The 27,160-nt window shown below is 40.4% G+C and overlaps 1 protein-coding gene across 3 annotated transcripts in view; it reads right to left on the bottom strand.

The window, feature by feature from the left end:
• The window catches only part of bicra (BRD4 interacting chromatin remodeling complex associated protein), a 56,290-nt gene extending 29,546 nt beyond the window's left edge, over window positions 1-26,744 (bottom strand). For 2 of the 3 annotated variants that reach the window (XM_061877921.1, XM_061877923.1), the window contains exons 1-4: window positions 26,621-26,744; window positions 4,142-4,187; window positions 4,024-4,069; window positions 1,719-1,784 (exon numbers count right to left, since the gene is read on the bottom strand). In XM_061877921.1, coding sequence (XP_061733905.1) covers window positions 1,719-1,784; window positions 4,024-4,069; window positions 4,142-4,182 — 153 coding nt within the window. In that variant the 5' untranslated portion in view covers window positions 4,183-4,187; window positions 26,621-26,744. The remainder of the gene's footprint in view (window positions 1-1,718; window positions 1,785-4,023; window positions 4,070-4,141; window positions 4,188-26,620) is intronic. The other variant, XM_061877922.1, reaches the window with a different exon arrangement.
• Window positions 26,745-27,160: the final 416 nt, after the last annotated feature.

Raw genomic sequence — 27,160 nt, 5'->3', positions numbered from 1 at the left:
TGGGAAAAACTGACATCAAATCCAAACCACACCAACATCAAAAATTACCACCAGCACGTCATTACAGTTTGAATGTTACAAAATATATTTTGCGCACTATTGACAAGTGATGTACCAAAAACTCCACCACCGGAAAAAAACTTTGATTACCAAAAAAAGTGCTGCCGAACCCGAATGTAAACAAGACGCACGCCATTGTCTGTAGTTCGCCTCTTTCCTCAGGGGCATGAAGAAGAATAGATTTTTTGCTAGTAGTTATTAATTTTGAAAAACTCATTAAAAGTCTCAAGAAGTGCCCTTGAACAATTCTTAAAGTACATTGTAATCTTAAAGTACATTGTACAACAAGAAATAACAATTGAAAATATGGCAAAACCATGTAAAATATATCTTAATACTAATTAATGACAAATTTGTTTTTAAATGTGTACATATATATATATATATATATATATATATATGTAGGTGTGGGAAAAAATCACAAGACTACTTCATCTCTACAGATCTGTTTCATGAGGGGTTCCCTCAATCATCAGGAGATGATTGCGCTACATATTGCGCTCTACCACGGTATCGAGCACTATTCTCTGGATAATCCAATCAAGACATATATATATATATATATATATATATATATATATATATATATATATATATATATATATATATATATATATATATATATATATATATACATACACACTATGTATGTATATATAAATAGTGCTATATAAATAGTCGATTGGATCGGGTAAAAAAGGCTATACACATATACAGTATGTGTGTGTGTGTGTGTGGGTGTGTATATATATATATATTACCTCTAAATCAAATCATAATTCCCATTCATCCATTACATATATATATATATATATTCCCCCTAAATTAATTCATAATTTCCATTCATCCATTATTATATATATCCATCCATTTTCTACCGCTTATTCCCTTTTGGGGTCGCTGGCGCCTATCTCAGCTACAATCGGGCGGAAGGCGGGGTACCCCCTGGACAAGTCGCCACCTCATCGCAGGGCCAACACAGATAGACAGACAACATTCACACACTAGGGCCAATTTAGTGTTGCCAATCAACCTATCCCCAGGTGCATGTCTTTGGAATATATATATATATGTATATGTTTTTTAATTAAATTATGAATTGATATACAATAATTTTTTTGGAAAGAATCACTTTCTAAAAAGGCCTTTTAGGCCATCTCCATGCAAACAGAAGATGCTTTTCTAACGTTTTTAAAACGTTTAACTGTAGTTATTACACCAAATAACACATCAGAAGAATTGGTTTGAATCGAGAATAGTCTAGAATTGAAAATCAATTTTGAGTCCAACCGTGACCCCAGGAATCTGGTAATATAATTGTTGGGCGAGATTCACACCCTGACTCAAAGTAAGTCCATTTCTGAGGAGATTGCCTTTTGAACATGTTTAATATGCATATAATATATTTGAACATGTTTAATATACGCTTTCACTGTTGGATATCAGCATTACACCAGTTATTTCCACGCCTTGACGGCGAGGAGATGTACAAGTCAAACATGAACCTTAAAAATGCAGAAAAACTGCACAAAAAAGCCTGTAGGTGTGTTAGTGGGGGGTTGGGGGGTGGGGGGGACAGCAGAGACACATCTGGACATGCATGCTACACAGACAGGGGGAGAGGCAGGAGGTGGGGTGGGGGGGTGGATTTTACTCACCCCGGTGGTAGAGAAGAACGAGCTGGAGGGGTCACCCGAACCATCCAAAAGGTCGTCAGTGTCCAACTACAGACACACCCACCCAGGATAGGACAGACAGAACCCCCAAAACCAGCAGGCAAAAGCCACCAGGACAGGGAAACAGAACATCGGAGGAGGAGGGGGGATGGTTGGGTGTCAAGGAAAAGGACAGAACATAGAAAAGAGAACCAAGATTGTAAGGAACCAGCCAACAGATTAGGGAAAGAGGCAAAACAGTGGGATTTGCAAGACTCGGGAGGCGTTAGTTTCTCATTTGGTGAGTAAATCCCAAACAAAGAAGGGAAAGAAGTGAAACCATAAACAGCCAAGACAACCCAAACGGTGACAAAAGAGTGAGCAAAAAAGAAGGCTGCTAACTATTTAAAGGCTGATGTTGGCTGGCACGCTAACAGAAAACAATGTATTTACTTCTTAGCTGAGGCACCTTTTATCTAAAAGGAGACAGACATCGCGCGCCAGAGCGGAGATCATGAAGTGCAACCCTGCAGCCTTCACAGATAAAGCGCAGCAGCGGGGTAAACTAGTGATAACGTGTTCTACTTGTGTCAAGTCGGTACCGTGCGGTGGAAAAAACATATGAGATTGAAACAGTAGCTAGGTGTACATGGGCAAAATATATTTAATCAGATCATAATTGGGATTAAAATGTTACCGTGTACGAGGACCCTGGGAAAAATGGTCTGATGACGTGTGTTTAACGTTTTCTTGCATCACGCCTAAAAGCCGAATACTTTATTTTGACATGCGCAGCACGTTCATAAACTGCAGTAGAAGAAGAAGCAGTGACTACGCTGTAAACAAACATGTGCATTTCTGCTTGTCCGACTTTGTCACGTTATTCCATCTATCTTCTTCCACTTGTTGGGTCGCGGGGGCAGCAGCCTAAGCAAACACCCTGACTTCCTGCTCCCCAGCTAATTGGTCTAGCTCTTCCCAAGGGATCATGAGGCGTTCCCTGCTCAGCTAGTCTCGCCAACGAGAATGGTGGGGATGGGGGTTGTATTCGGACAAGATGCACCGAACCACCTCATCTGGATGTGGAGGAGCAGCGGCATTACTCCGAGCTCCTCAACCTATCTCTAAAGGAGAGCCCCGCCACCCTTTCGGTCAAAAACAAAAGCTCATGACCATAGGTGAGGAGAGAGATGTAGATCGGCCGGTAAATTGAGAGCTTTGCCTTCCGGCTCAGCTCCTTTTTCACCACGACGGAACGATACAGGGTCCGCTTCACTGCAGACGCCGCACCAATCCGCCTGTCGATCACATGATCCACTCACTCGTAAACAAGACTTGAACTTCTCCACCTGGGTGGCAGGATCTCGTCTCCAACCCCGAGATGGCAATCCAACCTGTCCCTGGGCGACAACCATGGATTCTGGACTTTTCCTTCTGTTCGCTACTTTTGTTTTACCTCTCTTTTTTATTATTACTATTTTTTTTTTTTTTTAAATGGAGCTCTTTTGCGCCTTCAAGACCATACGTTTGTTTACATGCGCTCCAATCTGAATGAGTATCTGCATAAACCACCCATGTTGATCGGAAGGAAATTTCGATTCTATAGAGTAAAAATATTCCGAATAGTGTGTTTACATCAAGCATTTTTATTTCGGTCAGGCCCAGAGATTGCAAGCCACCTTTTTCCTGGGCGAGAACCATGGACTCTGACTTTTCCTTCTGTTCGCTACTTTTGTTTTACCTCTTTTTTAAATAAAGCTCTCACATGCCTTTAATACCATATGTTTGGTTTATTTAGTCTCGGTTTTCGAGCTACAAACTCAACAGTACAAAACATTCCTTCTTTCTAGCATTCTAGAGTTGATTAGCCTTTCTATTGTCGAGTCAAACAATTCTAAGCTATTTTAATATATCCAGTAAAACATTTGTTTCGGATAAGGGCCAGTTCTGCTACGTGTTTCCCGCCATGGCTTCCACAGGCTTCCGTAAATGCCGAGGTGTATCTGATGTCACAGACATGCCCGGTAAGGATAATTTCGACCCAAACTTCGGAAGAAATGTTTACAATCTGAATGACTAACGGTATAAACCACCCGTGTTGATCGGGTCAAAATATTCCGAATAGCGTGTTCGTTTACTTGAAGCATTTTTATCCTGGTCAGGCGTTTAACCCGATGAATTGTGACCATGTACACGTTTCGTGTCTGAGAAGGAAATGCAAAAAGTAATCTTATGACATTTCCCAGTCTACCAAAAGTCCGCCTGGTCACCGTCAGGTGAAGACTTGGTCACTGGTTGTTGTACTCACATGGGTCTCAGATCCATGAAGAAAGTCATTGAGAGCTTCTGGGTCACTGCGAGAGAGAATAAAAAACAGTTACAGCCATTTACGTCCTGGTTATAGTCGCATCTAAATTGTGACTTACCAAATCACATCTAGAAGGCACCTGCCGTCTTCATCATCCATGACAACTGGCAAAGACGACAACAATGATGAGTTCCTTGCTATTACTCGCTACATTTTTTCACAGCCCTGCGGGACTAACCAGTTTCCAATATTTGGATTATAACGCCAAGAGCAGTCCAACAGGGCCTGAAAGTGTGACGTGGAAACGCACTGCATTGTGAGTCTTACATGGGCGAATGCAAGACTTATATGTTGTTATTTTTTTGTCATTTAACAAGTTCAAAACATGGGGCGAACGCGCGGCATCATTAACTGCAAGAATCGTGGTCATGATCGCTTTAGAAAAAAAAAAAGGATTTTGTGAGATGTTCTCATTTCCAGCGTGAGAGCAAAGCCGAAGGAAGTCAGGCTAAGAAGCTAATAAAGAGACAGCAAATAGCCTGGGTCGATCAAACATCACTTTTAACGTCATCACCCGGTACATGTTGCTGCGTTCATGGGATTTTCACACTGGTAAGTCTGAATCGAAACATTCCTTATTCAGGGTTACATGTGGCATTTAGTAGGACGTAGGATTGTACGGTATACCGGCACTAGTATAGTATTGCGGTATTAATGAATCAAAAACGGTACTATACTCTATATGAAAAGTACCGGTTCCCGGGCATGTCGTCACTTTGTCACATTGCTGGTTTTACGAGCAGAGGAGCATGTTAAGACAACACACACACACACACACACACACACACACACACACACACACACACACTGCTTACAAGCAGACACAGTGTGTAGACAGAAAAGGGACAATCGACACATTTTGGCTTAAAAACTAAAGATAAAGGTGAAACTATAACACTGAAACCCCCACAGGAAGAAGTGATTTAAAACATGGCTAGCTAGTTAGCGGCTAATTTCCATCCGCAGTCGGCAGTGTTTTAGCTACTTCTAAATCACTATTCCTCATCTCCATGGCGACAAATAAAGTGAGTTTCTTACAAGTATCATTATCATTGCAGCACGAGTAATAGATAAACATGCGTGACTACACACCGTAGGAGGATACATTAACTCACCAGCGTCACCGCTAACAAAAGCTAGCGCACCTGAATGTAAAAAAATGCCATGAGTGGATCTACACCTGACACCCACTGTAATGATAAGAAGTACAATAGCGTATCGAGTCCATACTACTATGATTACATCAATATTTTTTATCATCACAAAATCTTTTTCTCTTTATCTAAAATTCATATTATTATGGACACAGGAGGACTTAGTATATAGAATGATCCTGTAACTACTTGGTATCAGATCAATACCTAAATTTGTAGTATCATCCAAAACTAGGGGTGTAACGGTACACAAAAATTTCGGTTCAGTACGTACCTCGGTTCAGAGGTCACGGTTCGGTTCATTTTCGGTACAGTAAGAAAACAACAAAATATAAATTTTTTGATTATTTACTTAAATTTGCTAAATCTTCCACCAAAAATATTTTTCTTAGTGGAATATTTAATGTGAAGTAATCGGAAACTAGGATAGGTCAATAATTCATAATAACATTGATTTTGATTCAATATCATGTTTTAAGCAATGACAGTTTGAAAGAAAAAAAAAAACAGCTTTGTTTTATTAGTCAACGTTGCAACTTTTTCTAAATTACATTTAGCCTTTAAGCTTTTTTATTTCACTTTTGTTTATGTTTTTGTTTATTTTAATAGTATTCCTAGAATGTGCCATGGGCCTTTAAAACGTTAGCTAATGGCCTCCGGGGCACACTTTTGACACCCCTGCTATAGATAATAAAAAATAAAATCTGATAAATCTATGGTTAAAAAGCAGAGCCTGGCGACGCATGCGCATTTATCATAACTCTCTCGCTCTCTGTTTCTGCCCCGCCCTCACGAATGTTGCTGCATGCAGCAGTTTTTTTTTTTTTTAACCCCTTCTTAACCCTAAACGTACATTGAAAATACACGCAACCCTAACTTAAAATGCCGGACATTCGAGGCATTTAAGAAATTCCACCTGGACAGCTCAGCAAAAGAAGACATGTCCGGTGAAAAGAGGAGGTGTGGTCAGTCTATCATAGCCCAGTCGTTGCTAGCATGCCGTGTGTTGTTGTTTTTTTGATTGATTGAAACTTTTATTAGTAGTTTGCACAGTACAGTATATATTCCGTACAATTACCACTAAATGGTAACACCCGAATAAGTTTTTCAACTTGTTTAAGTCGGGGTCCACGTAAATCAATTCATGGTGCCTCGGTGTGCATTATTTAAAGAACGTGGTGTCCGCTACTTACTATGTCCGTGTCGTTCGGTACACTTCCGAACCGAACCGAAACCCCCGTACCGAAACGGTTCAATACAAATACACGTACCGTTTCACCCCTATCCAAAACTAATGTAAAGTATACACAAAGGGAAGAATAAGTGATTATTACATTTTAACAGAAGTGTAGAGAGAAACATGTTGAAACAAAGTAACCAGATATTAACAGTAAATGAACAAGTGGATTAATAATCTATTTTTACAATTTGTCGCTCATAATTTAGGCAAAATAGTAGAATGACATAGGGCTGAGCGATATGGCCTTTTTTTAATATCGCGATATTTTTTAGGCTATATCGCGATACACGATATATACCTCGATAGTGTGCCTTAACTTTGAATCAAAAATTGATACATATAATCACACCAGTTTGATGATTCTATGTGTCTACATTTAAACATTCTTGTTCATACTGCATTAATATATGCTCATTTTAAACTTCCATGCAGAGAGGGAAATCACAACTAAGTCAATTGACCAAAACTTTATTTATTAAACAGTTAATAAGCAGTGGCACAAACATTAATGTCATTTCCAAAACAGAAAGTGCAAGATTGTCAGAGACATTTTAAAACAAGTTATTAGTGCACTTTTGTGCATGATGTCACTAAGATGACGTATCAAAACAAAACTAAATTAAAGTGCACTTTTTGTATAGAACGCCACGCCAAAAGTGCACTTTTGTGCATGATGTCACACAAGATATTTCAATAACTGTCGAATAAAAATCAGCTGCATAATAGGAAATCAAATAGTGTTCGTCCTTCGCTATGTGGTAGGTTACTGCGGACATTATCTTATTTTGTTGTTGACTATTTTTTTTTCATACGGTGTTGATCTTGAAAGCTTTGCCTCAGCATTTTGATGGTATGGGCGTGTGGCACCAAACGGAGATGTTGTTATGCGGAGTAAGCACTCTTCATTCTCGAGCAGGTGACTTTTCAAATGATGCTACATATTAGAAGTAATGCTAATTTTTGTAGCAACGTCTTTGCCCGACACTTTAAAAATTACCTTTGTCTGTTTGACATATTCCCACTTGAATCCAAACCACCGCCAGACGATGGACTCCCTGCTGTTTTTCTTGGAATTAATTATTCTTTCATTTGTTACCAGATTTGCACCTTCTTTCTCTCGTATTACCACTCGCACAGCTCCGCTAGCATCACAGCTAACCTTACCCATGCTGCCACATCTTTGCTCCGCGAGGGATACGTATGTGACGTATGTAAGAAGGTGCGATTGCTGTCTGTGAGAAGGAGAGACAGGAAAGAGTGAAGAATAGCCTGTAATGTAATGCCAGCAGCTAGAAGCAACTGTGTGAGAACGTATACTCGAATATCACAATATAGTCATTTTCTATATCTTGTGATGTATCGAGGATATCGATATATCGCCCAGCCATTGAATGGCACAATATGTTACTGCATACGTCAGCAGACTAATTAGGAGTCTGTTTTTTTACTTACTACTAAAAGACAAATTGTATAGTATGTTCTCTATTTTATTTAAGGACAAACTTGCAATAATAAACATATGTCTAATGTACACTAAGATTTTTTGTTAAAATAAATACAATAATGCAATTTTTTTTGTGTTCCCCTTTATAAAGAAAAGTATCAAAAAGTACCAAAATAAATTTTGGTACTTTTCGATACTGGCACCGGTACCAAAATATTGGTATCGAAACAACCCTATTAGGATGTTAGCGTTAGCAAAGCTAGCAGGGGGTGACAAATAACATACAGTGTTTTAAAAAAAAAGCATGTTGTCGGTTGACTTTTAGTTTTCTGTAAGCACAAAAATGAATGAGTATTATTTTCGGAGCAGAAGCACAGTGATCAACATATCTAAGACTAATAATGAGCTTGAGCCGTTTGTGAAACCAAGCCCGCGGAACGTATGTATCTTGTATTAACTCTTGAGTTCGTTGAGGAAATGTAGACTAATTTGACAGCACTTTGACTTCATTCAAATCTCTCGTCCATGGGATGTGTTCATAGCTCATATAGGTAGATTGCAGCATTTTTTATTATTTCTTCCAGTTTGCGAGCATTTGGAATTATGGTACGGTTTGTCTCAATACGGTCCCTTGTTTTTATTTGGGACGATCCATTTTAATCCAGTTTGTTGCTCGTGCTCACATTGTAAACAAAGCCTTCATCCAACAAGTATGTCTACCCAGCCATCACGTGGCCTTTTGAGCCCTTTAGCACAATAAAATACAACCATTTACTCCAATATTCATTATTTTCACAAGTAAATCCCAACAAAGGATAAGCAACTATCAGGATTTATTGGAAGGGGAACTGCACTTTTTTGGAATTTTTCCTATCATACACAACCCTTGTAAGAAACAAGAACACCAATGTCTTGTATTTTTTGCATTCTAATTTTAAATAAATCAGCTCATTCTAGGTGGCTAGCAATGCAAAATATTGGGAGGACTTAAAGATGTCCGATAATATCGGACTGCCGATAAATGCTCTAAAATGTAATATCGGAAATTATTGTTATCGGTTTCAAAAAGTTAAATTTTTGACTTTTTAAAACGCCGCTGTGTACACGGACGTAGGGAGAAGTACAGAGCGCCAATAAACCTTAAAAGGCACTGCCTTTGCGTGCCAGCCCAGTCACATAATATCTACGGCTTTTTACACACACAAGTGAATGCAAGTCATACTTGGTCAACAGCCATACAGGTCACACTGAGGGTGGCTGTATAAACAACTTTAACACTGTTACAAATATGCGCCACACTGTGAACCCACACCAAACAAGAATGACAAACACATTTCGGGAGAACATCCGCACCGTAACACAACAGAACAAATACCCAGAAGGCCTTGCAGCACTAACTTTTCCGGGACGCTACAATATACACCCCCGCTACCCCTTAACCCTCCGCCCAACCCCGCCCACCTCAACCTCCTCATGCTCTCTCAGGGAGAGCATGTCCCAAATTCCATGCTGCTGTTTAGAGGCATGTTAAAAAAAATAATGCACTTTTTGACTTCAATAATTAACATGGCAGTGACATGTTGGCATTTTTTTCCATAACTTGAGTTGCTTTATTTTGGAAAACCTTGTTACATTGTGCAATGCATCCAGCGGGGCATCACAACAAAATTAGGCATAATAATCTGTTAATTCCACAACTGTATATATCGGTATCGGTTGATATCGGAATCGGTAATTAAGAGTTGACAATATCGGAATATAGGATATCAGCAAAAAAGCCATTATCGGACATCTCTATAAGCAACTATCAGGATTTACTGAAAGGGGAACTACACTTTTTGGGAATTTTTCCTATCATTCACAACCCTTGTAAGATACAAGAACACCTATGTTTTGTGTTTTTTGCATTTTAATTTGTAGAAAAATCGGCTCAAACTCGGTGGCTAGCAATCCAAAAATAATGGGAGTAATCCATTCTGCCTCTAAATCACTCTCAAAATGCATCCTAAAAGCCCCAACAATACTCCATTTACATCTCGTGAATGGAATATTAACCAAGTATTAGCGATATTGTTATTATAAGCGCTTACACAGGCTAACTATTTATAGCCGTGCGCCATTATCACAGAGCGGTAACAAGCTTGTGCAGCTACAGTTTTGACATAAAGAGACTTCATCATGATCACAGCTAAACTAATTCCATCCCATCCATTTTCTATCGCTTGTCCCTTTCGGGGTCGCGGGGGGTGCTGGAGCCTATCTCAGCTGCATTTGGGCGGTAGGCGGGGTAGACTCTGGACAAGTCGCCACCTTATCGCAGGACCAACACAGATAGACAGACAACATTTACACACTAGGGCCAATTTACGAATGCCAATTAACCTATCCCCAAGTGCATGTTTTTGGAGGTGGGAGCAAGACGGGTAATTCTAGATTATAAATCACACGTCTCACTTGAATAGTAGAAGGTTTTGGCCATGAACCAAGAAGAAGTTCATCTGTGACATCCAAGTTAGACCGGACATGGAACGAAAGTAACAAAGATGTACAGTATGTCTGAGCCAACATTTTTTTTTTTTTTAACCCTTCGTGTGGGTTATGATTAAATCTTCATCCAAATGGGAATATAAGAACATTCTATCCAGGGTTTCCCCTTAATGGAACTGATGGTGGTGCACAGCCAGGGCAAAATCATAGCCACCACACCTTAAAAATAAGTTGTTGTTTTTTACGTGAAAACAAATGAAAGCAATATTGTAGCTTCCAGACCAGAGGTCGGGAACCTTTTTGTCTGAGAGAGCCATTCAAGCCAAATATTTTTTAAAGTATTTCCGTGAGAGCGATATAATTTATTTATTTCTTAATACTGAATACAACCATATGCGTGCATTTTTAAGAAAGACCAACATTTTTTAGAATATAATAAGTCTCTTATTCTTTTTAATAACATTGTTATTCTGAGGCTAACCAAAAATAAATAAAATACTTCTTACCATTAATGCGACTTCTTGGACAGGTGCGGTAGAAACCGGATTGGATGGATGAAAATGCATGACAATGTTTTATATTTTGAACGTTATGTTTGACACTGTGATTACCAGCTGAATTATTCATTACTTATCGTGTTAAGCAATGTCAGCTAAGATTTATCTGAGAGCCAGGTGCAGTCATCAAAAGAGCCACATCTGGCTCTCGAGCCATAGGTTCCCTACCCCTGTTCCAGACGAAGACAAAAGTCCGACACTATAATTTTTTCGGACTATAAAGCGCACAATCGATTTTTTAAAAAAAATGACAATTTGGTTAGTGCGTCTGCCTCACAATATGAAGGTCCTGAGTAGTCCTAAATTCAATCCCGGGCTCGGGATCTTTCTGTGTGGAGTTTGCATGTCCTCCCCGTGACTGCGTGGATTCCCTCCCACCTCCAAAGACGTGCACCTGGGGATAGGTTGATTGGCTACACTAAATTGGCCCTAGTATGTGAATGTGAGTGAGAATGCTGTCTGTCTATCTGTGTTGGCCCTGCGATGAGGTGGCAACTTGTCCAGCATGTACACCGCCCTCCGCCTGATTGTAGCTGAGATAGGCACCAGCGTCCCCCACGACCCCAAAGGGAATAAGCAGTAGAAAATGGGTGGATAAATGCAAAATTTTAAAAACTATTTCTGTCCCCAAGCAAACGCATACACTGAGTGTCATACACATGCCAAACTACTGAGGGCGTTGTAGCCTAGGACTTAAGACCATTTTAGCCAATCAGAAACATCCAAAACGTCCTTTCCGTAAGGAGGCATATAGCAAAAATAGTGGGTCCAGGCAAGAAATAATTATATTTGTTGACTGACAGAGAAGTAAAGCTACTTTTAAGCATTATTTTGGAATTTAAAGTTAAAACCTCAACAAAGTGTTGACTGGGAAACTTGTCAGTCCAAGTATGGTGACATTCTTATCCTATTTTGGAACGGTACGGACTTGGGACATCTGAGGAATTTCCTCACCAGAAACAGGACATCACAAAAACAATTATCGACACTAAACTGAAAGCAATTTGTGGAAAGTACAAACAAGCAGTCTACGCAGGTAGAGGAAAGTGGTTACGCTAGAGTTGTTTTCCTGTACTTCCAACTATGCTTGCAGATCTGGGGCGGTTCTCCATCAACTACATCCATTCAATTTGGAATAGAAACATCAGATATTGACACAAGCTCTCGCAGGAGTTGGGATTCTCCATTCACCCTTGACAACCTGGTCACAGACAAAGATATGCCGAAAGATGTACAAGAGCAGCAAGATTCCAAAGGGAGCAATCCACAATCTTCTGTGGTGAAAGATACTTCAGGTATGTGGGCGCTAACTTCATTGCTAGGAAGTAATATTGTTAAAAGGCAGATAGCTGGGGCTTCCAAAAACATTTTTATATGAACTGCACTGCAATTACAACTGCTCTCAGATGACCACTTTCAACAATGTGGAATCATGTTGCCCATTTGTTTGAATATGATCATTATTTGACAACTGTGTGACAAAAATACTTGCTTTGGAATCAGAAGTCAAGTTGGCAAGCATATATTATAGTTCAGCTGTTTTAGATGTATTTAAATAGGGTTGTATTAAAAATGCTTTGAGTAGTTTCTTGTAAAAAATAATATTGAGTTTAGTAAAACTGCAATTGCATTAAATGTTTGTTTTTTTCTCTCAAAGTTAAAATACCTCAAAGTGCTTTATTGACACACATTGTTTACAGACGATGTTGAGGGCCATTTGACATGTTGTAAATAACATGTCTAAGAGAGCTGAGCTGCAGTTTAAGTTTCTAGAAGGTCAACGGGCTCATAGTGATGTTTGTAATAGTTGTGACTGGGAAGTGTTTTTTAAAATTTGGGGAGTGTACAATGTCAGCTGCTCACCTGCTAAACACATATCTGCTCATCTCGACGCCGGAGCACTGGCTCGATGCTTTCTGAATACGCCCTGTTGATTGGCTGTTACATCGCTCTGAATACGCACTGCTGATTGGCTTTGTATGTAACCAATCAGATGGTTGTGTGGGCAGGACAATGCTGGGTGCTCACTGCTCAGACTGAGGCGGCTGCAGAGCAGCTTGTTAAGACTTTAGTTTACAAACTCGTTCGATACACCCTCGTACCGAACCGAAACCCCCGTACCGAAACGGTTCAATACAAATACACGTACCGTTACACCCCTAATTTACATATACATACATACATACATATATACATATATATATATACACACACACACACACACACAAAGGACTGTCTCAGAAAATTTGAATATTGTGATTAAGTCCTTTATTATCTGTAATGCAACTAAAAACATGAAAATGTCATACATTCTGGATTCATTACACATCAACTGAAATATTGCAAGCCTTTTATTATTTTAATATTGCTGATTATGGCATACAGCTGAAGAAAACTCAAAAATCCTATCTCAAAAAATTAGAATATTTCCTCAGACCAAGTTAAAAAAAAAGATTTATAACAGCAAAACAAAATCAAACATTTGAAAATGTCAATTAATGCATTCAGTACTTGATTGGGAATCCTTTTGCACGGATTACTGCATCAATGCGGCGTGGCATGGAGGCAATCGGCCTGTGGCATTGTTGAGGTGTTATGAATGCCCAGGATGCTTCAATAGCGGCCTTCAGCTCATTTGCATTATTGGGTCTGGTGTCTTTCAGCTTCGTCTTCACAATACCCCACAAATTCTCTATGGGGTTCTGGTCAGGAGAGTTGGCAGGCCAATGGAGGACAGTAATGCCATGGTCAGTACACCAGTTACTGCTGATTTTGGCACTGTGAGCAGGTGCCAGATCATGCTGGAAAATTAAATCATCATCTCCATAGAGCTTTACACAGCTGCATTGACTCTAGACTTGATGAAACACAGTGGACCAAAACCAGCAGCTGACATGGCTCCCCAAACCATTGCTGACTGAGGGAACTTCCGTTGTCTAGAATTCAGGAGTGGCTTGACCATGGGAATACGGCTATTGAAGTTGAATCTGTTGAAAAGCTCTATGGAGATGATGATTTGATTTTCCAGCATGGTCTGGCACCTGTCCACAGTGCCAAAACCACCAGTAACTGGTGTACTGACCATGGCATTACTGTCCTCCATTGATCTGCCAACTCCCCTGACCTGAACCTCATAGAGAATTAGTGGTTTATTGTGAAGAAGAAGCTGAAAGACACCAGGCCCAATAATGCAAATGAGCTAAAGGCCGCTATTGAAGCATCCTGGGCATCCATAACACCTCAGCAATGCCACAGGCTGATTGCCTCAATGCCACGCCATATTGATGCAGTAATCCGTGCAAAAGGATTCCTAACCAAGTACTGAGTGCACTAATTGACATTTTCAAATGTTTGATTTTGTTTTGTTGTTATAAATCTTTTTTTTTTACTTGGTCTGAGGAAATATTCGAAATTTTTTGAAATAGGATTTTTGAGTTTTCTTAAACTGTATGCCATAATCAGCAATATTAAAATAATAAATGGCTTGCAATATTTCAGTTGATGTGTAATGAATTCAGAATGTATGACATTTTCATGTTTTTGGTTGCATTACAGAAAATAAAGGACTTTATCACAATATTCTAATTTTCTGAGACAGTCCTGTGTGTGAGTGTGTATATATATATATATATATATATATATATATATATATATATATATACATACACACACACACACACATATACACACCCATATATAGTTACATCATGTAAACATTACATATTATTATGAATGTTGCTACATTACATACTCACAGCGTGTATATAAAACAATGATGGAGGCACTGAGATGTTTTTAGGGCCCTATATAGGTAGAACAGAGCCACTCCCATTACCTCCATTGTTAGCTAACTTTGCTAGTGTTTACTTACGATTTAGAATGCATAAAAAAAGAAAAACATGTGTTCTTGTCCTACATAGATTGTAAATGAAAGGCTAAATTCCCCCCAAAAAGAGCAGTTCCGCTTTAACAAATTCTGCAAATATGAATAAAATAAAGGGGCCACACTGACAGCAAAAGAAAAGTAAAATGACAATAATGGTCTACTAATACTTCAACTTTATTCCCATAATTTCAAGACTAGAATCTGTTGTTTTTTGTTTACTTTTCAGTGTTGTTTATATGTTGCATAAAACTTGACGACTCGACAAGCGCGCACGCCATATTTAGTACCCTGAGCAAATGTTTGAAAGGAATCCTACACTTTTAAATACATTGTTATCATTTTTAAACTCATCATTGTATTATTCTGCTTGAAAGAAATCTGTTACAGTCTGACTGTCGTTCGGCATGGAGATCCAGGACAGTTGACAAGGAACTTTCTTGACAGAAATGATTAGAAAGACTGAAAATAATCCATCAGGTCAAAAACATGGCAGACTAGCTCACAAATGCAAGTAAAATAAAACGCGTCAATTTATGAATGTGATCTCATGAGAGCTGAGAATTTAGAATTGCATGGATGTGTGCACACTTTGAGGACAAAAAGAGGAAAATGAAGAAAAAAAGGAGAAGCATTCATGTCAGCAAATGAACATTTTGGAAAAAAAAAAGACTACATTTCCTGCAATTAGGTGCATTTCTACAGTAGATTTGTGGGAATACTCTAAACATTCACACATGCTTTTCTACACCAAAATACATATAATTATTCTTCTTCTTCTCCAAATTTTGCCACGCTCTACCTTCCACAATTTTCATCCGATTCAAACCGTTCCTACTTCAAACTGTTCAGCCTATTCAGGAATTGCAGGCTTTCCCTTGACAAATTGCAAAAATTCACAGATTTCCGGGACATTTTTCGCATTCAAAATGAATAGGCCATTATTCAAACTTTCACCATTTACACATTTTTCAACCGATTCAAACCATTCCACATTCAATATATTCCACTCATCCTGGATATTCACATTATTATTTTTCCAAGTTCAAAAATATTCCAAGAATTCCCGGAATTCCATTTTTTTCAAACCCATTTTTCGGTCGACTACTCCTTCCAAATTTTTCAACCCCCTTCAACCGTTCTATTGGAAAAACATTCCTCTTAATCAGGACCAAAAAAACAAAGTTGTTTTTTGAACTGGAAATTAAAAAATTTTCCGAAATTCCAGGAATTCCATTTCTCAATTAAAAATGTTATTACTTACAACATTTTTTTGACCGATTTGAAAAAATTCCAACACCAACTATTCAAGTCATTCAGAACATTTAAGTCTTTCAACATTTTCCAAAAAATTCCTGAATTTCTTGAAATTCCCAAATGTCTATGAAATTCTCATTGAAAAGAATGGGACATTTTTCAAAGTTACACAATTTGCACATTTTTCATCCGATTCAAACCGTTCCAAATCCAAAATATTCAGCCTGTTCAGAAATTTTGTGCTATACTTCAACAATTCTGAAAAATATTCCGTGTTTATAAGAATTCCCAGTTTTCAGTGACATTTTCCCCATTCAAAATGAATTGTCCATTTTTTTAAACTTCCACAATACGCACATTTTTCAACGTATTCAAACCATTCCAACATAAACATATTCTACTCATCAAACTAAGCCTTTCCCAAGTTACAAACCAAATTCCGTTTTTCCTGGAAATTCTAACTCTTCAACATTCAAACTAAGGCTGAAAGATAGGGCCTTTTTTTAATATCTCAATATTTTTAGGCCATATCGCGATACGCGATATATATTTCAATATTTTGCCTTGGACTTGAATTAACACTTGATGAACATAATCACAGCAATATGATGATTCTATGTGTCTACATTAACACAATCTTGTTCATACTGCATTAATACATGCTCATTTTAAACGTTCATGCAGAGAAGGAAATCACAAATAAGTCAATTGACCAAAACTGTATTTATTAAACAGTTAATAAGCAATGGCACAAACGTTCATGTGATTTCCAAAACAGAAAGTGCAAGATTGTCAGAGACATTTTAAGTTTCAAATAAAAATGAGCTGCATAACAGGAAATCAAATTGTGTTTGTCCTTCGCTATGCGTTAGGTTCCTTAGAACGTTATTAAATTCTATTTTTTTCATACAGTGTTGATATGGAAATGTTTGCCTCAGCATTTTTAAGGTGTGGGCGTGTGGCACCGAACGGAGATGTTGACATGCGAAGTAATCACTCTTCATTCTCTACCAGGTGACTTTTCAAATGATGCTACATATTAGCAGTAATGCTACTTTTTATAGCAACGCTTGTGCCGCATGCTTTACTTATTAGGGTTGTCTGTTCCACATATTCCCACTTGAAGCCAGACCACCACCAGACGATGGACCCCCTGCTGTTTTTCTTGGGAATTATACTTCTTTCATTCGCACCTTCTTTCTCTCGTATTACCACTCGCACGGCTCCGCTAGTATCACAGCTAACGTTACGCATGCTGCTACCTTTCTGCTCCGCGAGGGCGTATACGTATGTGACGTATGACGTGAAAGTATGTGACGTATGTAAGAAGGTGCGCTTTCTGTCTGTGAGAAAAAGAGACAGGAAAAAGAGAGGAGAGCCTGTAGTGTAATGCCCGCAGCTAAAAGCAACTGCGTGAGAACGTATACTCGAATATCACGATATAGTAATTTTCTATATCGCAGAGAAACAAATTTGGGATATATCGTGTATATCGATATATCGCCCAGCCCTAATTCAAACCATTCCAACATTCAAACTATTGTTACATTCATACTACATTCTTTCAGTATTTCACTTAAACTTCAGCATTGGAGCATTCACACGTAATTCCTTCAAGAATTGCCTAATCTAGTTTACCTTTAGGATTTAATCTCATCTACCAACCTCTTTTGGACACTTACATGTCCAATCTAATGTACCATACAATTTTCATCAGATCATTTATCAACATTATCATCAATGAAAATGTCATGTTAAATTCTATAACATGCATGCAAACAACTCCGAAAACCTTTTTCAATTGGCAACTCTTTGCTGTAGCCACGCCCCCTCAGGTGACATCCGCTGTTTTCACGTGTCTACAAAAATACAACTTCTCGCTGGCTTCTAATAAATTCTTCAGAGCAGGGATGTCAAAGTGGTTTTCATTGAGGGCGGCTTGTAACAGTGAATTATGTGTGAATTTGCCACCGGATTTAGTTATTAATTATATAAATTGAGATTTTCTTATTCAAACGGGGATAGCAGGTCCATTCTATGTGTCATACTTGATCGTTTCGTGATATTGCCATATTTTTGCTGAAAGGACTTAGTAGAGAACATCGACGATAAAGTTTGCAACTTTTGGTCACTAATAAAAAAGCCTTGCCTCTACCGGAAGTAGCAGACAATGTGCGCGTGACATCACGGGTTGTGGAGCTCCTCACATCCTCACTTTGTTTACAATCATGGCCACCAGCAGCAAGAGCGATTCGGACTGAGAAAGCGACGATTTCCCCATTAATTTAAGCGAGGATGAAAGATTTGTGGATGAGGATAGTGAGAGCGAAGGACTAGGAAAAAAAGAAAGAAAAAAAAAGGGCGAAGGCAGTGGGAGCGACTCAGATGTTACTAGACACATTTACTAGGATAATTCTGGAAAACCCCTTATCTGCTTATAGTGTTACTGGTGTTTTAGTGAGATTATATGGTACCTGATAGTCGGAGGGGTGTGGTGACCGCCAGTGTGTCCGGTGGGAGGAGGTAAGAGAGTCCGCAGCTGCAGGAGGACGCAAGCTCCGCTCATGTCTACGGTAAGAGCCAACTTTTTACCACAATTTTCTCACCGAAACCTGCCGGTTGACATGTGGCCGGGAACCATGTTCGCTTGACAGCTCTGTTCCATAGTAAAGCTTCACCTTCGGGAATGTAAACAAGGAAACACCCGCTGTTTTTTGTTGCTAAAGGCAGCTGCAATACACCGCTTAACACCTACATTTTTCTTCTTTGACTTCTCCATTATTAATTTAACTAATAGCAAAATATTCAGCAACATAAATGTCCAGAAAACTGTGTAATTATGCGATTAAAGCAGACGACTTTTAGCCGTGATCGGTGCTGGAATAACATGTCCGCTACAACCGGTGACGTCACGCGTACGCGTCATCATACCGCGACATTTTCAACAGGATATTTCGCGGGAAATTTAAAATTGCAATTTAGTAAACTAAACCGACCGTATTGGCATGTGTTGCAATGTTAATATTTCATCATTGATATAGTAACTATCAGACTGCGTGGTCGGTAGTAGTGGGTTTGAGTAGGCCTTTAAATAGACTGGTGATTTTACAGTAAAAACTTTACATTTACTACATTATTTTGTAAAATAGTGTTGTTGTTTCTTTCATTTTTTACAACATTTTATGGTAAATGGAAAAACACTACCATTGTTTTTTGGGGGGGGGTTACGTAAAAAGCTGGCAGCTTAGTTGCCCGAATTTTTGTGTTAAATTGACATTGGTTTTTACAACATGATATTGTGAATGGTTGTGAGCCCTGGAGTGAAATAGGCAGCTTATTAAAGTACGAGTTGTCATAAAATGATGACGAAAAAGAGGAAAAGTGTGTTACTTTGCACAAAACACAAGCAAAAAAAAAAAATTTGTATATTTATGTGTTTTGTCGCTCCGTGGAGGCAAAGTTTAAAGCTCCAGCATCCAAGCAGGGAAATGTGAAAAAGACAAGGCAAATTGCCAAATGGTTCGGGAGTAACAGTATTTGTATAGTAACCAACTAAATATGATTGGCAGCAAAGCGGACAAGTCAACTAGCCGGACGGTTAGCTAACTAGCAAGTTTGTGTCGGTGCTGCGCGTCCTGCAACTCGTTCAAATCGCGTTTTATCGATATTTCCTTTGAAAAAACGGAATATTTTGACTCAAACATTATTGTTTTTTAAAGTGGGAACCAGGGCAATGGAGCCAACTCGCCCTGGATGAAGGGGGGATGGCAAGCCAGGAGGAAGGGTTGGCATTGTGGAGTAAAATAGGCAGCTTATTAAAGTAAAAATTGTCATAAAGTGATGGAAAATAAGAGGAAAAATGTGCCACTTCACACAAAACACAAACAAACAAAAAAGACGGTATGTTTATGTTATTTGTCGCTCCGTGGAGGCAAAGTTTGCAGCTCCAGCATCCAAGCAGGGAAATGTGAAAAAGACAATTGGCCAAATGGTTCGGGACTGACAGTATTTGGATAGTAACCATCCAAATATCATTGGCAGAAAAGTAGACAAGTAACCAAGTTGGACGGATAGCCACTAACTAGCGAGTGTGTGTCGGTGCTCCGCATCCTGCAACTCGTTCAAATCGCATTTTATCGATATTTCCTTTAAAAAATGTATGTTCAAAGTGGGAACCAGGGCAGTGGAGCCAACTCGGCCTGGATGCAGGGGGATGGAGAAAGGAGGAAGGGTTGTGAGCTGTGGAGTAAAATTAAGTACAAATTTTCATAAAGTGAAGGCAAATAACAGGAAAGATGTGTTACTTTACACAAAACACAAGCACTAAAAAAAAAAAGACGGTATGTTTATGTTATTTGTCGCTCCGTGGAGGCGAAGTTTACAGCTCCAGCATCCAAGCAGGGAAATGTGAAAAAAACAAATGGCCAAATGGTTCGGGACTAACAAGTGTTCAGATAGTAACCATCCAAATATGATTGGCAGCAAATTAGAGAAGTAAGCTAGCTGGACGGATAGCTAACTAGCAAGTTTGTGTCGGTGGTCCGTGTCCTGCAACTCGGTCATACAACATTTTATCGAAATTTTCCTTTGAAAAAACGCGATTTTTGACTCAAACATGAATGTTTAAAGTGGGAACCAGGGCAGTAGAGCCAACTCGCCCTGGATGCAGGGGGATGGAGAGAGGTTGGCATTGTGGAGTAAAATAGGCCTATTTTAAAGGCAGCTGCCTATTTTGTTTTATTAAATTAAAAAGTGTCATAAAGTGATGGCAAATAAGAGAAAATGGTAAATGGGTTGTACTTGTATAGCGCTTTTCTACCACATTTCGACATTCGCCCATTCACACACTGATGGCGGGAGCTGTCATGCAAGGCGCTCACAAGGACCATCAGGAGCAAGGGTGAAGTGTCTTGCCCAAGGACACAACGGACGTGACTAGGATGATAGAAGGTGGGGGTTGAACCAATAACCCTCAGATTGCTGGCACAGCCACTCTACCAACTTCGCCACGCCGTCCCCTTAAAAAAATGGAACCAGGGCAGTGGAGCCAACTCGCCCTGGATGCAGGGGGATGGAGAGCTAGGAGGAAGGGTTGTAAGCCTTGGAGTAAAATAGGCAGCTTTTAAAAGTACAAATTGTCATAAAGTAATGGCAGGAAAGATGTGTTACTTTACACAAAACACAAGCACTAAAAAAAAGGACGGTATGTTTTTGTTATTTGTCGCTCTGTGGAGGTGAAGTTCGCAGCTCCAGCATCCAAGCAGGGAAATGTGAAAAAGAAAAATGGCCAAACGGTTCGGGACTAACACGTGTTCAGATAGTAACCAACCAAATATGATTGGCAGCAAATTAGAGAAATAACTTAGCTGGATGGATAGCTAACTAGCAAGTTTGTGTCGGTGCTCCACGTCCTGCAACTCCTTCATATCACTTTTTATCGATATTTCCTTTGAAAAAACGTGATAGCAGCAGTATGATGATTATATGTGTCCACATTAAAACATTCTTCTTCATACTGCATTAATATATGCTACTTTTAAACTTTCATGCAGAGAGGGAAATCACAACTAAGTCATTTGACCAAAACTGTATTCATTAAATACTCTTCATTCTCTCACGGGTGACTTTTTAAATGAAAGAACCAATTAATAGTGTTGCTACCTTTTTGTAGTAACACTTCTGCTGCATACTTTGCATTGATTGATTGATACTTTTATTAGTAGATTGCACAGAGCTTCACGGTGGAAGAGGGGTTAGTGCGTCTGCCTCACAATACGAAGGTCCTGCAGTCCTGGGTTCAAATCCAGGCTCGGGATCTTTCTGTGTGGAGTTTGCATGTTCTCCCCGTGAATGCGTGGGTTCCCTCCGGGTACTCCGGCTTCCTCCCACCTCCAAAGACATGCACCTGGGGATAGGTTGATTGGCAACACTAAATTGGCCCTAGTGTGTGAATGTGAGTGTGAATGTTGTCTGTCTATCTGTGTTGGCCCTGCGATGAGGTGGCGACTTGTCCAGGGTGTACCCCGCCTTCCGCCCGATTGTAGCTGAGATAGGCGCCAGCGCCCCCCGCGACCCCTAAAGGGAATAAGCGGTAGAAAATGGATGGAAAATGGATGCACAGAACAGTACATATTCTGTACAATTGACCACTAAATGGTAACACATGAATAAGTTTTTCAACTTGTTTAAGTCGGGGTCCACGTTAATCAATTCATGGTACAAATATATACTATCAGCATAATACGGTCATCACATAGGTTAAACATCATAGTATATACATTGAACAGCATATTGCTGTTGTCTGCTGAATATCTTCCCACTTGGAACCAAACCACCGCCAGATGATGGAACCCCTGCTCTTTATGTTGGGCATTTATTGTTCTTCCTCAATTTGTGATAAGTTTCGGACCATCTCTCACTCTCTGATTGGCGAGAGCTATGACGCTAGAGTCGCGAGAGTATGTGACGTATGTAAAAGGGCGGGCTTGTTTTCTGTATCTGTCAGAATGAGGGACGAGGAGGAGTAAGAAACGCCTGTTGTGTGATGCACGCAGCTAAAACCAACTCGACCTGTCTCAGCTAACGTTAGCATGGCTAACGTTAGCTCTCGGCGAGAACGTGTGACGCTACATACGCGAAACTATGTGACATATGTAAGAAGGCGGCCTTATTTTACGTCTTTGTGAGAAGGACAGACGAGAAGGAGTGAAACACGCCAGTAATGTAATGCACGCAGCTTTAAGCAACGGTGTGAGAACATATAATCGAATATTACGATATAGTAATTTTCTATATTGCACAGAGACAAACCTGCGATATATCGTATGTATCGATATATCGCTCAGCCCTGGTGGGGATTAAACCAATAACCCTCAGACTGCTGGCACAGCCAGCCGTCCCTTGAAAAAAATGGATCCAGGGCAGTGGAGCCAACTCGCCCTGGATGCAGGGGGGATGGAGAGCAAGGATGAAGGGTTGTAAGCCTTGGAGTAAAAAAGGCAGCTTTTAAAAGTACAAATTGTCATAAAGTAATGGCAGGAAAGATGTGTTACTTTACACAAAACACAAACACAAAAAAAAGGCTGGTATGTTTATGTTATTTGTCGCTCCGTGGAGGCGAAGTTTGCAGCTCCAGCATCCAAGCAGGGAAATGTGAAAAAGACAAATGGCCAAATGGTTCGGGACTAACAAGTGTTCGATAGTAACCATCCAAATATGATTGGCAGCAAATTAGAGAAGTAAGCTGGCTGGACGGATAGCTAACTCACAAGTTTATGTCGGTGCTCCGCGTCCTGCAACTCGTTCATATCACATTTTATCGATATTTCCTTTAAAAAAACGTGATATTTAAAATCAAACATGAATGTTTAAAGTGGGAACCAGGACAGTGGAGCCAACTCACCCTGGATGCAGGGGGATAGAGAGAAGTTGGCATTATGGAGTAAAATAGGCCTATTTATAGGCAGCTACCTATTTTGTTTTATTAAAGTAAAAATTGTCATAAAGTGATGGCAAATAAGAGGAAAAATGTAACCAGGACAGTGGAGCCAACTCACCCTAGATGCAGGGGGGATGGAGAGCAAGGAGGAAGGGTTGTAAGCCTTGGAGTAAAATAGGCAGATTTCAAAAGTATAAATTGTCATAAAGTGATGGCAGGAAAGATGTGTTACTTTACACAAAACACAAGCAAAAAAAAAAGACGGTATGTTTATGTTATTTGTCGCTCCGTGGAGGCGAAGTTTGCAGCTCCAGCATCCAAGCAGGGAAATGTGAAAAAGACAAATGGCCAAATGGTTCGGGACTAACAAGTGTTCAGATAGTAACCATCCAAATATGATTGGCAGCAAATTAGACAGGTAAGCTGGCTTGACGGATAGCTAACTAGCAAGTTTGCGTCGGCGCTCCGCATCCTGCAACTCGTTCATATCACATTTTATCGATATTTCCTTTGAAAAAACGCGATATTTTGACTCAAACATGAATGTTTAAAGTGGGAACCAGGGCAGTGGAGCCAACTCGCCCTGGATGCAGGGGGATGGAGAGAGGTTGGCATTGTGGAGTAAAATAGGCCTATTTTAGACACCAGCCTATTTTGTTTTATTAAAGGAAAAAATGTCATAAAGTGATGGCAAATAAGAGGAAAAATGGAACCAGGACAGTGGAGCCAACTCGCCCTGGATGCAGGGGGGATGGAGAGTAAGGAGGAAGGGTTGTAAGCCTTGGAGTAAAATAGGCAGCTTTTAAAAGTACACATTGTCATAAAATGATGGCAGGAAAGATGTGTTACTTTACACAAAACACAAACACAAAAAAAAGACAGTATGTTTATGTTATTCGTCGCTCTGTTGAGGCGAAGTTTGCAGCTCCAACATCCAAGCAGGGAAATGTGAAAAAAACAAATGGCCAAATGGTTCGGGACTAACAAGTGTTCAGACAGTAACCATCCGAATATGATTGGCAGCAAATTAGACAAGTAAGCTGGCTGGACGGATAGCTAACTAGCAAGTTTGTGCCGGTGCTCCGCGTCCTGCAACTCGTTCATATCACATTTTATCGATATTTCCTTTGAAAAAACGCGATATTTTGACTGAAAAATAAATGTTTAAAGTGGGAACCGGGGCAGTGGCGCCATCTCGCCCTGGATGCAGGGGGACGGAGAGAGTTTGGCATTGTGGAGTAAAATAGGCAGCTGCCTATTTTGTTTTATTAAAGTAAAAATTGTCATAAAATGATGGCAAATAAGAGGAAATGGTAAATGGGTTGTACTTGTACAGCGCTTTTATACCTCTTTTTAAGCAGCCCAAAGCGCTTTAACAGTATTTCCACATTCGCCCATTCACACACTGATGGCGGGACCTGCCATGCAAGGCACTCATCAGGAGCAAGGGTGAAGGGTCTTGCTCAAGGACACAACGGACGTGACTAGGATGGTAGAAGGTGGGGATTGAACCAATAACCCTCAGATTGCTGGCACAGCCAGCCGTCCCCTTAAAAAAATGGAACCAGGGCAGTGGAGCCAACTCGCCCTGGATGCAGGGGGGATGGAGAGCAAGGAGGAAGGGTTGTCAGCCTTGGCGTAAAATAGGCAGCTTTTAATAGTACAAATTGTCATAAAATGATGGCAGGAAAGATGTGTTACTTTAAACAAAACAAGTACAAAAAAGACGGTATGTTTATGTTATTTGTCGCTCTGTGGAGGCTAAGTTTGCAGCTCCAGCATCCAAGCAGGGAAATGTGAAGAAGACAAATGGCCAAATGGTTCGGGACTAACAAGTGTACGATAGTAACCATCCAAATATGATTGGCAGCAAATTAGACAAGTAAACTAGCTGGATGGATAGCTAACTAGCAAGTTTGTGTCGATGCTCCGCGTCCTGCAACTCGTTCATATCACATTTTATCGATATTTCCTTTGAAAAAACGCAATATTTTGACTCAAACATCAATGTTTAAAGTGGGAACCAGGGCAGTGGAGCCAACTCGCCCTGGATGCAGGGGGGGGTGGAGAGCAAGGAGGAAGGGTTGTAAGCCTTTGAGTAAAAATAGGTAGTTTTTAAAAGTACAAATTGTCATAAAGTGATGGTAGGAAAAATGTGTTACTTTACACAAAACACAAACACACAAAAAAAAGACGCTATGTTTATGTTATTTGTCGCTCCGTGGAGGCGAAGTTTGCAGCTCCAGCATCAAAGCAGAGCAATGTGAAAAAGACAAGCTGGGAACGCGCGGTTTTCATTGCCAAGGAGGCTTGGACCGCGGTTTTCTCGGGGCATCCTCTGGCAGCGAGCACACAAATATAAACAAACACAAACAAGACACATTAGCCTCTGCACGCCCGCCGCGCTACAAAGGCAGCGGATCCTATCCACTGCGCAGCGCCACTGCGCAGGATATGAATGGAGACGCTAGCGGCTACATGCTAGCTATCCTAGCCCCCCCTCTCCTGCCCCCCGCTCCAAAAACAACACCACCCGCCGTGTTCCGCTTCGAATAACGCCAACAATAGCGACTCCAGACGGCGACGCGATTAGGAGGACCGTCGTCCTTCAGCTGGGACTCCGCGGCGGTGTTCCATCTGGGCTCCATCGGGGCTAACCTAGCTAGTTAGCCGGGCTAGCCTGCTATGCTACCAACAATAATGAGACGTATCGCTAGCTTGAGCCTTTGACATTCAAAACAAACCGCCATGAGCGGCGGCGTTTAAAAGCTCCGCTGCCCCGCCGCGCGGCTCTCCGCCTAGGCTGGCCTCGCCGCCGGTGTGGAAGCGGGGCGGACGAAATGCGCAGCGAGCCATCTATGTCCGCTTGCGAGCAAAATATGAGTTAATGTTGGAATACTCCTGGATGATGGGGGTCTGCTTGGGAGTTCGCTGGCCAAACGAGCCCAAGTGCAGCGGTGCTGCGCTTCGACTGCGCCGGCCGCGCACTTTGCGAGGCCGGTGCAGCGGCGGAATAATGCAGCTTTGTTGCAGTTATTGGCATTAATAGACAAATTGCTACATTGTAACAAACTCACCCGAGACGATAGAGGTGCAGGCAGCGCGGGGTCTCCAGGACAGCCTCGCACGGGCGGCTGCACAGGACCCAACTACGGGCAGGAAGCTTAGGCGACTTCCGCTTTGCCTGATTGGAATCCACGCTCCTTTCCAAGCGTGCTTTCATAACCAATTCATTTACCACCCAAAACGCCAGGAAATGATTACGATTTTTTTAATCACGACCAAAAATGCGATCGTTTAGCTTTTGTTTGCTTTAGTAAGTGTGCCATTGTGTGGTGCAAGGGTCACCAACCTTTTTGAAACCAAGAGCTACTTCTTGGGTACTAAATAATGCGAAGGGCTCCCAGTTTGATACACATTTAAAGGCCTACTGAAATGAGATTTTCTTATTTAAACGGGGATAGCATGTCCATTCTATGTGTCATACTTGATCATTTCGCGATATTGCCATGTTTTTGCTGAAAGGATTTAGTAGAGAACATCCACGATAAAGTTTGCAACTGTCGGTGCTAAGAGAAAAGCCCTGCCTCTACCGGAAGACGATGACGTCACATGTT

Source organism: Nerophis ophidion, linkage group LG18 (genome assembly GCF_033978795.1).
Source record: "Nerophis ophidion isolate RoL-2023_Sa linkage group LG18, RoL_Noph_v1.0, whole genome shotgun sequence".
Lineage (NCBI taxonomy): Eukaryota > Metazoa > Chordata > Actinopteri > Syngnathiformes > Syngnathidae > Nerophis > Nerophis ophidion.
Note: the sequence above shows the minus strand (reverse complement) of the source record. Positions and strands in the feature narration are given on the sequence as shown.